The sequence below is a fragment of the Lygodium microphyllum genome, chromosome 29 (assembly GCF_053477565.2).
Source record: "Lygodium microphyllum isolate KBCC chromosome 29, Lygodium_microphyllum_v1.1.10, whole genome shotgun sequence".
Lineage (NCBI taxonomy): Eukaryota > Viridiplantae > Streptophyta > Polypodiopsida > Schizaeales > Lygodiaceae > Lygodium > Lygodium microphyllum.
In genome coordinates, this window is record NC_141163.1 from 52,841,320 (window position 1) to 52,853,903 (window position 12,584).

General features: G+C 44.1%; 1 protein-coding gene across 1 annotated transcript in view; it reads left to right on the plus strand.

Moving 5' to 3' along the window:
* The first annotated feature begins 1,098 nt into the window (after nt 1-1,098).
* The window catches only part of NPQ1 (non-photochemical quenching 1), a 52,628-nt gene continuing 41,142 nt past the window's right edge, over nt 1,099-12,584 (plus strand). The window contains exons 1-2 of the mRNA XM_087671740.1: nt 1,099-1,281; nt 1,380-1,791. Coding sequence (XP_087527866.1) covers nt 1,251-1,281; nt 1,380-1,791 — 443 coding nt within the window. The 5' untranslated portion in view covers nt 1,099-1,250. The remainder of the gene's footprint in view (nt 1,282-1,379; nt 1,792-12,584) is intronic.

Below are 12,584 nucleotides of genomic sequence, written 5' to 3' on the forward strand. Positions count from 1 at the left end.
ACCCAAGGGTCAAACATTGAAATGCAACCTTTTGGGTGTGAAACATTTCATCGTTACCTTGGCCAAGAGGCTAAGATAGTTCTAAGAACAAAGCCATTAATGTGGAGATCATGTTAGCTTCTCCAGTCGCCCAATTGTTGGCACGTTGATATCACTAAAATTACATTCTTCTTCTTCTTTAAGATGTTGGCTGGGTTGCGGCAATGCTCCTAGCAACATGTCTGTATATATGTTGATGATGAGGGTTTGTGCATGGCACAATTGAAGTATCCTGTTTTCAAAGTGCTTGTTATATAGGAAATGCAGGAGAAAAGTCCGAATATGTAAGGCAAGAGGTGGTGTGACGTATAGCATCACCCAAGGGGAGATGGGCCACATGTAGTTTAGTGGTCCATGACCCTCAAAAGCGCATGACAATAATTCACTACATTATAGAATGAAAGGGACTCATGGGTTTTCCTGGGTTGCCTCACTTAGGGATGGTTGCCAAACGCAAAATGGATATTTTATAGGTAATAAAAATGGATATTGCGTAATGGTTTGGGTGTGGGTTGAGTTAGGACTTGTCTCCACCCGCTGCTGCAGAATGGCTCGCAACCTACTTTTGAGCTGGTTGCGAGCCAATAGAGACATGTAGGGCATGCATGGTTGAAATGAGAATAAATAAAATACAGTGTTAATATTTTTAAAGTCATTTCCATGCATTTGAGCCAATAGAAAATCGCACGTGTTCAGTTGATTGGAAGCAAACCTAAATGGACAAGCCTTTCACCTTTGGCCTGAAAAGGTTCGGGGTTCCAACTCTACTGCATGTGAACCAGCGAGTTGAGGAAGAAGTGCACAACCTGGTTGCAAATCTTGCCTTGGTGGAGACACGTCCTTATAGGGGTGCATGAGTTCAAATCTTATGTGTCGCGCATGGCGAAAGACATAATAAAAAATATATTTGCTTTTAAATGGTCCTTGAACAATGATAGTGAGGTAAATTATGTGGCATTAATTAAATTTTGATTAAGGTCAAAGGCAGTTGTCAAATTTGAAGACTTCTAGAGAGTGCCATGTGGCAAAAAGAGCAAAGGAATGGCTGGCTAAAAGAGTTCCTCTCATCCTACCAGAAGGCTCTGGAGTCTGGAATCACACCAAGCTAAAGGCACAAACGAAAGACTAGGTAAGATAATACGACTCAGCACTGCGGCAGGGAGCTGTCTCTCTGCTGCTTCTTCTTCGGTTTCCCCACGTTGCCTTCCGTCATGTTCCCCTCCATGCCCAGCTCAAGCTTCGGTAATACTCCTCCCCTCATTTTTCACCTGGTTTTCTCGCAAATTCGTGCAGTTTTTGAGAGTGAATTCGCTCAACTAATTTTCTGATCTGTGCTGCAGCTCATTGCGCATCATTAGAAGCATGTGGATTAATGCAGGCCATGCCAGCAGCACATCAAGGTCACCATAGCTCTTATTCCCTGACTGCTTCGCATCCGGGAGGAGCAATTCTGCAGGCGCCGAACTCAATGCGTATTCGTAGACTGAGAGTGGTTGCATCAGGGAGCAGCAGGGATGGCAAAGGGGCACTGTCTGAGAGTGGGAGCTCTTTCTCAATTAATGGTGCTGCACACGATGTGCCGGAGAAAAGGAATTGCGTAATTCCTTCACATTGGAACTGGGATGTGATTGCAGCCAATACAATCAAAGTTGCTGCAGGCCTTACATTGAGCGTACATATTGTGTGGGCTGTTCCTTCCAGCGAAGCCGTGGATGCCCTCAAAACTTGTGCATGTCTGTTGAAGGAATGCAGGTGATTGATCATCTCACTGGATGCAGGACGAGCTAAGATCTCACTTGCATTTTCATTTACATACCAGTTTGCAGCACACTGTATTTATTCAACCCTATCACTTTCTGGCTTAAAGCATTGTAATTCTTGGAATTTGTGAGCTCAAAAATTTTTGCACAGCATAGGGCAATGTGTGTTGGAATCTCAGCTCCCAAATGAAGGTGAAGTTATCTGTCTTAGATCCTCTGTTTCAGACACCGTGCATTCATTCAATTCAATTCCAACAGTTTCTGGTTGAAAGCATCATAAACCTTGGGATTCCCAAGCTTAAAATTTGCATTACAATGAGCAATATCTGTTACAATCTCACCTTCCAAATGAAGGTTAGGAGTCAGTTGTCTGTAGAACCTTTAATCAAATGGCACAGTTCCAGTCGAAATGACAAGGAGCAGAAGCTATGGGGAACATGTTGTTTCATGAATTCTCCACGTCATCAAACCCTATCCTCTTCTTTCTCACACAAGGCTTCAAAGAGTTCAGAAGGCTGAATTCTCAAAATATGAGTGTCACCTTCAATTCAGTTGAGGTTCAGATTCCACAGCTACAGAAGCTCCCTAAGAGAAGCATATCAGAAATTCCTATATGCAGAATTCAACCAATTTCACACTGCCTAACAGATTCAAAACATTGAAACACCTATTCAGGTTCTGAACTCTGAGCATTGATAAGGAAAAATGAAAATGTTTTAATCGGAGACTTCTACACTCACTCATGCAGAAGATGAGCTCTTTTGTGCTTTGATTCTTGCATGCGCGAGTGTGTAGGCATGACCAGGCACATACATGTTGGGGGGGTTGGGGAGGGAGGGAGGGAGGGAAGGGTGCAGGGAGGGGGAGAGAGAAAGAAAGAAATATTAATGTCTGCTGAGGTTGATATAGGCAAGTAAACACATATTAATGTTTGCTAAGGCTGAAAATGTCCTATGAGATAAAACCATGTACAATGATAATCATCACTAGACATCAAAGTGTGATGTGCTAAATGATGATCAGCGACATATCTTGCAAGGCATTTAAATATAAAGTGTACAATATAGTGCCCATATAGGGATACAACAATAAGGGGATGTTGGTGGGTGTATGGAGTGATAGATGGCTAGATCTGCACTGAAAGCTGAATACAACGATGAATTGGTTAGTCCCTGCGTGCAGCCCAAAGTGCCAATGAGGGCACTGGATCAGGCAGATGTGACAATGGCAGCACTAAGACAGAGGAGAGGCTGAGGACAAAGTGTGCTGTCCACCTGTAGAAAGAGAATAACCAGCCAAAGGGTGGGCATAAATAGCTGGCATTAGCCAAAACTGGCCGACCAGGTGCAGTCGGCCATAAATCTGCTGGCTGACCAGCTGCAATAAATGCGATGGCAGCTGGTGATGGTCAAAAACAGGCCACCCATCATAAATGCACTCTGTCCACCACTCTGTCCATTGAAAAAGAAATGTAGAGGCTGTAAACCTCTGCCAGTGCAAACACACCCTAAACACACTGAAAAAGAAATGCACACAGAAAGAATGGGCTGAAATAGTGAGAGCTCCTATGTCTCCATTAGACTTTGATGAAGCTCACAACTAGGAGATGATAGATTGACAAATTATAGAACACCCCCTCTTAGATCTTGGGAGTGTTAGAAGACCCAAAGACCTCATGTGATGAAGCATAAAAGCTTGAGACAAAAGCTTCATAACGAGGTTTGTTGCATTGTCTTGACAGTAGTCCACCGCTAACGTGGAACCCACAATCCGCTCCTCCCGAATGATATGGTATTGGACCTCAAGGTGCTTTGTGTGAGCATGAAACATTGGGTTCTTTCCTAGAGCTAAAGCTCTCTAGTTATCCATGCGAGCTAAAGCTCTCTAGTTATCCATGCGTAGTTGAGTGGATCTTGTTTTTGGAAAGCCAATCTCCTTTAACAATTGCTAGAGCCAAATGGCCTGTTGTGTTATGGAACAAAGATCATGTTACTCTATCACCATAGTGTCAAAAGATGACGTACCAGTGAGATAGTAGGGTTGGCAGGGAGGAACACGGAGTGAACTCTGCAAACATGGAGAAGAGAAAAGAAGAGAGAAGAAACTCTGATGAATGGAATGATGAAGATCTGAATCATGGAGTGAATGTGATACAAGGGAACAAGGGTGCCGTAGCACAAGGAAGATGATGAAGACAGCCACGAATCACAAACCGCAATGTCCTCCTGAAGGGGTGTGAGGGTAGTGGAGGGGCTGGAGAGAAGAGGTGACGGATTGAATGAATCAGCTGTGAGGAATGAATGAGAGAGTGGCCTATAAATAAGCACAGTCAGTCTAGGATGGTGCCCCTTTTTGGGGCTGCAAACCCTAAACGCAAACCCTAAATACAAAACGCAAAAACACAAACTGCGGGTGAAGGGTTTCTCAACACATAGAAGATAAGGCCATTGTAGGCTGCTTATTGCTCCATGAGATAACTCCCTAGGGAGAAAGCAAAACTTGTTTGGAGCATTTAGATTCCATGACTCTTGCCGAATCTAAGTCACTATTCAACAAGAGTGGCTCCCTCTTCATACATGATCCTATAGGATTGAGTCCCCTATAAATGGTGCAACGCATGCAAAGTAGCTGTCCAATGAGCAAGTATGTGTCTTCATGAAAGAAGATAGCAATGCCACCATAAAAGAAATGTTTGGCCTAGTATAGATAAGCTAGATCAAGGAGCCAACAAGGCACCCGTGCCAAGTAGCATTTAGAAGGAGATCTCTGGGAGTCACCTAACTAAAGGTCAGAAGCTTTGCTGTGGTGCTAAAATTATATTCGGCTGAGCATTATAGCAAGAATGTCTTCAAATGGTGAGATAGATCAAGAAGGGAAGATGCCTCTTTATCTGAAAATTGACAAAGTGTTGGGGAAAATGCAATGCTTGATCTTAGACAAGGCACGCAACATGGACATCAAGTGGATAATGTTGGTTTAGACCAAAATATGTTGGGATATAAAGGCCCAACAACATCTGTGTATAGTACATGCACATTGTATATGTGAATGCACCCTTTACATGCCCCAAGTATAAATACATTTTATTCTTTGTGTATCGACACATTGTCGATACACTCTAATCGACTCGTACTTTCACTCTGCTCACACTCTCTTCAACTGTCACACTCTCACGCTCACTCCAGCTGGATCTCCCTCTCTCTCTTTGTGTTGTGCCCCCTCTTGGTCCAACAACTGGTATCGGAGCTAACTTTTGTACACGCTTCCCGTGAAGAAGACCAGCAGCCAAGCAATCGTGCAGAAGACGAGCAGAATACTACTTGAGGTGACCAGGCAGGCATGTGGAGAGACCATGTTGCTGTAGACTAGCGACGACGGGGCAATGGACGCTAGTTGTAGGGCACGCAGGCGACAGTCAGGCGACCTCTGCGGGCGGTATGCGACGGGGAACCAAGCGACGGGCGGTGCGCGACTGGACAGACGAGCGACGTGACGTGATAGGGCTGGGTCAACGGACCCCCCCGGTCAGTTCTTTTGTTTTTTAAAAATCAAAATTTTCTCTAATCTCCTCATAACCACTTGTCATCGACGGGAGTTCAGACGCCAGAAGCGCAGATCATAGATCATAGATCTGTGAGGATTCGAGCTTGAAATTTGGGGCTTTTCCAGATTTGACATAGCCCATGCTTGTCAGTGACTATCGAGTCAAAAATTGCAGACATTGCGAGCGGTGATACAAATTAATTTGGGGATTTTGCCAAATTAGTCAAAATTTTGCCTCTTTGAGCAAAATTTCCTGACATTGGATCGCTGAATCTTGGGGCTTTTCATGTATTGCCAAAGTTTTGCTTAGTTGGGTCAGATTGGGTGACATTTATGCAATTTTGGACTTGAAATTTTGGGGATTTGCGCAGAATTTACTATGATAGACTTGTATCTCTCCATCTCACCCATAACCAAGAGCTCTTGCACATACTGCTGCTAGTAATTAAAGATCCCTCTCGGATTCTAATAGATCTCATGACCTAGAAACAAATGAAGAAGTCCCATATCCGTCATCTCAGACTTCTCATGGAGTGCTATCTTCGTCTGCTCGACCATCTTGGCATGGTCACCTGTCACAATCAAGTAATCCACATAAAGGACAAACAACACATGACCTCCACCTGAGGTGTGAACATAAAGTTGGGGGTCGGCCTTGGAATGTCGATACCCCAATCTCTCTTGGAGGAACGAGTCAATCTTCTCATTCCAAGCATGGGGGGACCTGCTTAAAGGCCATAGAGAGCTTTCCTCAACTCATACACCTTACCATTAGAAGAACTAAAGCTTGGAGGCTGGTCAACATAGATCTCCTTCTTCAACTCCCCATTTAGGAAGGGAGACTTCACATCCAGTTATGTTGATAGACCAGCCATCTCATATGGCTAGCCAAGGCAAGAATTGCACGAATAGTAGCCATCCGAGCTGTAGGGGCAAAAGCATGATGGAAATGAATGCCCGAGTGTTATGCGAAACCTTTAGCAAGAAGGCAGGCCTTGTGCTTGTCCAATGTGCCATTATTGCAGTAGTTGGGCTTGAAGATCCATGACTCTAATGATCTTCTTATGAGAAGGCTTAGGCACAAGGTATCAAGTGCCATTCCTCTCAATTGACTCTAGCTCCTACTCCGCTCTCTGCCAATGATCATACTGTAAAGTCTCCTTCACGGAGGTGGCCTCCCAATCTTGCATGGCACGAGTAATCAAACAGTAAGTAGTGTCCACAAGCTCGATGTGGTGTGCATGGGTCCTCCGAGAACATTGTGGGCCATCCTGCGGCAGCTGCCACTTCTTAGGGACTCCCTCAATCCCTACATCACAAAGAGTGTTACGAGCCCAACGAGGAGGAGGCCGGATCTCGCCTCGTCACTCTCCATCTGTTGAAGTCTCTGGAAGGTCCACCGATTGATGGGTCTCAATCGGTGAGTCTAGTGGTTGAGAACTAAGCTCCTCATCTGAAGAAGAGTCCTCAAGAGGCACAGGCTCCAGAGGGATAGTCGTTGGTGCCTAGCTATCATTGGGATCTCCAAGAATGGGGTGTTCTTCACCCCCCTTTGAGTTTGGAACTTCCACGAACCGAACATCATGGTTTGTGTAGACATTCCGCTTAATGGGATCATACAATCGATAACCTTGAGACTATGAGCTATAGCCCACAAACACTGGTCTTTTGGAAGCCACTTTGAATTTGTCACATTGTGTTTTCGGGATATGAACATAGGCGTCACACCCAAAAACCCTCAAATAAGAAATATTTGGCTTAGATTCAAAGTACACCTCATAAGGATCGATTAAGAATGTGGACTGTAGTAGCCACAGGCTTAGCCCATAGACACTGAGGTGTTTGTCGATGCTCCATCATGGTACGGGCCATCTCGATCACACAACGATTCTTCTGCTCCAAGATGCCATTCTCTTGAGGGGTGGTTGTGCTGGCAAACTCTTGGTAGATACCACGATTTGCACAAAAATGAGCAAGCTCATTAGAAACAAACTCTTTGCTCTTATCCGATTATAAGATCTTTAGTTTCCGGCTCGATCGGTTCTCCTCAAGGGACAACCAAGCTGTAAAGTTGGAGAAAGCCTCCCACTTCAACTTCAAAAAATAAGCCCATGTTATCCTGGTGTAATTATCCACAATTAGCATGATATACAAGCTTCCTCTAAGGGACTCCATCCTCATTGGTCCACAAAGATCAATAGAAATAAGCTCCAAGGGTGTTAAAGACTGCCTCGAAGCCTTGTTGGGAATAGCATCACTAGTTTACTTCCCATAGATGTAGCATACACAAGGTTGTTGGCTCACCACAATATCTAGCAAACCTTGAATGAGATGTCCTTGAGACGCCTTTCGAAGGTAATCATAGTTGAGGTGGTGGCGAAACCGAGCATGCCAAAGCTTGGATTGCGTCTGAGAGGTAAGAAGAAGAGAAGTTAGGGCAAAAGAAGACTACAACTTATAGATACCATTCTCCTCATAACTTGAAGCAAGATCTTGTCTCGATTTACGATCAAGAATCCAAAAAGAATCCACATCAAACTTGACCAAGAGGCTAAGGGGATAAATCTTGTGCATTGAAAGTAGATGGTATCCCAAGGCCAGCACATAAAGCACCTCAGATGTATGGGTACGACCTTGCCCATCTGGAACAAGATGCATGTTACCCTGTCCTTGAATAGGGATAGAAGAACTATTATCAATGAAAATTTGGCCATGCGAAGGCCGCAAATGAGCAACACCTGCTAAAGGAGTCATGTGCTGTGAGGCACCACTATCAACAAACCACTCCTGAGTGTATGGTTCCGTTTGTGAGAACAGAGGATCAAGGTACAACAGAGATTTAGTAGACAGTGTGAGAGTGTGAGAGACAGAGTTGAAGCACGACACCCAAGAGAATAGACTGAATGAGTGTAATCTGAAAGTACAAAGTACAACCCTTAAACCTTAGGGTTGTAGGGGGGTATTCACACCCGACACACACTAAGTGCCCAAATGTGTGTATACACACTAAGTGCCCAAATGTGTGTAACATAAGCACATAAGTACATACGACAATAAGACCATAAGTCTGGGGGAAAAAACCTCTCCTACCCAGAGTAAAAAGTGCCCCAGTGTCCTACTGATCACCGACACTCCCATATGAGCGTAGGCGTAAGTAAGGCGTGAGTCAAATACCCAACAAACCCCCTTGGAGTGAAGAGTGATCAAGAGTACAAGGATCATCCGCCACCAAAGGATATAAAATTTAAAGCATCGCGAAATGCTTCAAATTTGTCACGAGGAAGAGCTTTGGTGAAGATGTCTGCCACATTATTGGTGGTAGGACAATAGACAAGGCTGATATCACCTGCATGTAGCCTCTCTCTGACAAAGTGATAGTGAATCTCAATGTGTTTCGTGCGAGCATGAAACACTGGGTTCCGTGCCATTGCAATGGCACTCTGACTGTCAGTGAACGATGGAGTAGGCTCAGTAACAGATACATCCAAATCAGCTAGCAAGCGTCTAAGCCATACGCATTCAACTGTGGTAGTGAAAGCTGCCTTGTATTCAGCTTCACATGACGATGTGGCAACAGTGGATTGTTTCTTGCTAAGCCAAGAAATGCAAGAAGTGCCAAGAAAGAAACAATTGCCACTAGTAGAGTGACGTGTATCATAATCACCAGCCCAATCAGAATCACTGTAAGCATGTAAATGCAATGGTCCCCCCTTGGCATACAGCAACCCAAGAGAACGAGTACCCTGCAAGTAGCGAAAAACACGCTTGACAGCTTGCCAATGTGACATACGTGGCTGATGCATATACCTGCTCAAAGCTGAAACTGCAAATTGTATGTCCGGCCTAGTATTGCATAGATAGATAAGACATCCAACTGCAGGAGCATATGTATGTATATCAAACAAATCACTGTCATCATGTAATGACAGTTTCAGTCCAGGTTCCATGGGAGTACTAACTGGCTTGCAATCCTGTAAGCCAAATTTCTCAAGAAGCTGCCCAATATACTTTGACTGTGATAACCCAATACCTCGAGCATTATGTATGAACTGGATGCCCAAGTAGTAATGCAAAACTCCCAAGTTAGACATGTCAAAAGTTTGCTGCAAATTTTGTTTGAATGCTGAAATCTGATCAGCATGTGTTCCAGTGAGCAAAAGGTCATCAACATAAAGACATAAAATCAGCATAGATCCCCCTTCTTTACATACGTAAAGGGTAGACTCAGATGAGCTGTTTAGAAACCCCTGACCAAGCAAGAAAGCATCTATCTTTTCATACCAAGCTCTAGGAGCTTGTTTTAAACCATATAGTGCCTTTTTGAGCTTGCATACCAAATGTTTTGAGCCTTCAACTGCAAAACCAATGGGCTGCTGTACATAAACTTCCTCCTGAAGTTCCCCATGTAAAAATGTAGTCTTGATATCTAGCTGATGGACTGTCCAACCATAATGTGCAGCCAAAGCAATCATAGACCTGATGGTCGTCATACGGGAAGTAGGAGCAAATGTCTCCTCATAATCAATGCCCTTTTTTTGTGCGTAGCCTTTAGCTACCAGCCGTGCCTTGTACTTATCAATGGATCCATTTGCTTTTCTTTTCAATTTGTAGACCCATTTCGTTCCAATGGCTTTCTTTCCAAATGGCAAGGACACCAAATCCCAAGTTTGATTCTTAGTAATAGAATCTAATTCAGCTTGCATGGCTGCCATCCAATGCACATTGTGTTGTGCATCCTCATAACATTCAGGCTCTTCATTATCAAAAGTACTTGCTGCCATAATAAACTCCATGGTATGTGCTGAATCATGCAAATGAGTTTGCCTTCTAGTACGACCAGCCATGGGTGCATCCAAAGGACTATCTTGCATAGTCTGCAAATACCATCTAGGTAGCTGTCTAGCATCCTGGCTGTGTGCAAGCTCTTGCTGAATTTCTGTTTCAGCATGATGCTGAATATTCCGATCAGCCAATGGCTGAATTTCTGCACTTTCCATAGGAGCAGTTGGCTGAACATTAGGTTCATTTTGTGAACCTCCAGCTGAATCACCAAAAGTAATGGGCAGCAGCCCTTCAAAAACATCACGGGCAGCCTGATATGTGTCCAAACCAGCCAAGGATAATTCTGATTTTTCATCAAAAACAACATCCCTGCTGACAAAAACCTTCTTCGTAACGGGATCATAGAGTGAGTAACCTTTGCTCTCATTGCTATATCCCTTAAAAATGCACTTAACAGCCTTGTTGTCCAATTTTCTTCTAAGTACCTGTGGAATATGGGCATAGGCAAGACACCCAAAGGTATGAAAGTGACCAACAGAAGGTTTACGGCTATTCCAAGCCTCAAATGGTGTGATGGTCTTCAAGGCTTTGGTAGGGCATCTATTCAAAATATGGCAAGCACACATGACTGCTTCCATCCAAAAACTATGGGGCAAGCTCTTTGCCTTGGGCATACATCTGGCCATCTCCATGAGTGACCGATTTTTCCTCTCTGCTACCCCATTCTGCTGTGGAGTATAAGCTGTAGTATACTGATGTACTATGCCCTTCTGCTGCAAAAAAGAATTCAGCATAAAGGACATGTATTCCCCCCCTCGGTCCGAACAGAGAGTCTTAATTTTGCATCCAGATTGGTTTTCAACAAGTGCACTGAAAGCCAAAAATGCATCATACACTTCTGACTTCTTCTTCAAACAATAGACCTAGCAAAAACGTGTGAAGTCATCAATGAATGTCACAAAATAATAACAACCACCCAATGACATGGTCTGCGTAGGCCCACAAACATCTGAATGCACCAATTGCAACCTGGTTGTTGCTCTATAAGCAACATCACGAGGAAATGAGAACCGATGCATTTTTCCCAAAATGCATCTCTCGCATAAGTGCTCGGGAGGTCTCTCCAAGAGAGGTAAGCCATCCAACATCTGAGTACGCTGTAAAAGCATCAAGCTGCCAAAGTTTACATGCCCTAAATGAGCATGCCATAACTTCGCCTGTATCATAGCAGGAGTAAGAGTGGATGTCAAGTATGCTGACTGATCTACTGAAAGAGCATCCAACTCATATAAACCATGACACAAAGATCCTGTCAAGACCAATGTCATGCATTCTTTTTCTCGAACCATGCAACGGTCATCATCAAAAGTGACGTGCATACCACAACGTGCCAAAGGAGAAATAGAAAGCAAATTCTTCTTTATTCCAGGCATAAACAAAGCATCCTGCAGGTGGAGAATAGAGCCATCAATGGCTGTGAGCTGAATCTCGCCAATACCACGAACAGGGTATGATGCATTTTTGGCACACTATACCGATTTCCCAACGGGAGGTGCACTAACCGAAGCAAACAAATCTCTGCGAGATGTGATATGTCTAGAAGCACCACTGTCAAAGAACCAAGTGTCAGCATCCTCTGTAGAGCTAAGTGCTCTATCGGCCCAAGAGATGTCATGACTGCAAGTGTAAAAACAATAGTCCCTATCCACAACAAAGGACGCGGACTCACTAGCAATGGAAGGAGTAGTAGAAACAGACATTCTTGACTCCATCTTCTTCTCTTTGGCAATGCGCTTTCTGCACTCAGTGATATAGTGGGCGGGCTTCTTACAATAATGACATTTTCCTTTCTTTGCTTGCGTCCCCCCCTTGTGACTGATTCTGTGATGTGCTAGAAGTGCCAAAACTCTGTGGAGCATTTTTAACCTTGCTGTTCTTGCCTTTCTGTCTTGCCACAAAAGCCTGCTTAGAGACTATAGCATCCACACCACTATTTTTCCGTGTTTGCTTCTCCTCTAGAAGCAAGCTAACCAGCTGAATAAAAGTGAGTGGGTGCTCAGCAATCCTCATGGTGAGGTTCAATGCAGTATGAAAAGACAAGTACGAAGGAGGTAAGGAATTCAAGGTGGTGGATATCAATTGTGCATCTGAAAAATACTCATCTACATTCATGAGCTGCTCCCTTAAGTCCTGAATCTTGTTTAAGTGATCCTGCATAGAATCACCTTCATGCATCTTCAGAGTTTCCAACTCTTTCTTCAAAAAAGAGATTCGAGTCTCATTCTTTCTTGCAAACATATGCTCCAAAGTCAACCATGCATCTCGTGAAGAAGATGCCGAACGGATATGAGGTATGATGGACCGCTGAACTGCCAGAGCAATCAGCGACAAGGCCTGTGCATCACGGGTATCCCAAGCTTTTTGAGCTGCAGTTCTTGGAGGAAGTGGCTGAGGTGGAGC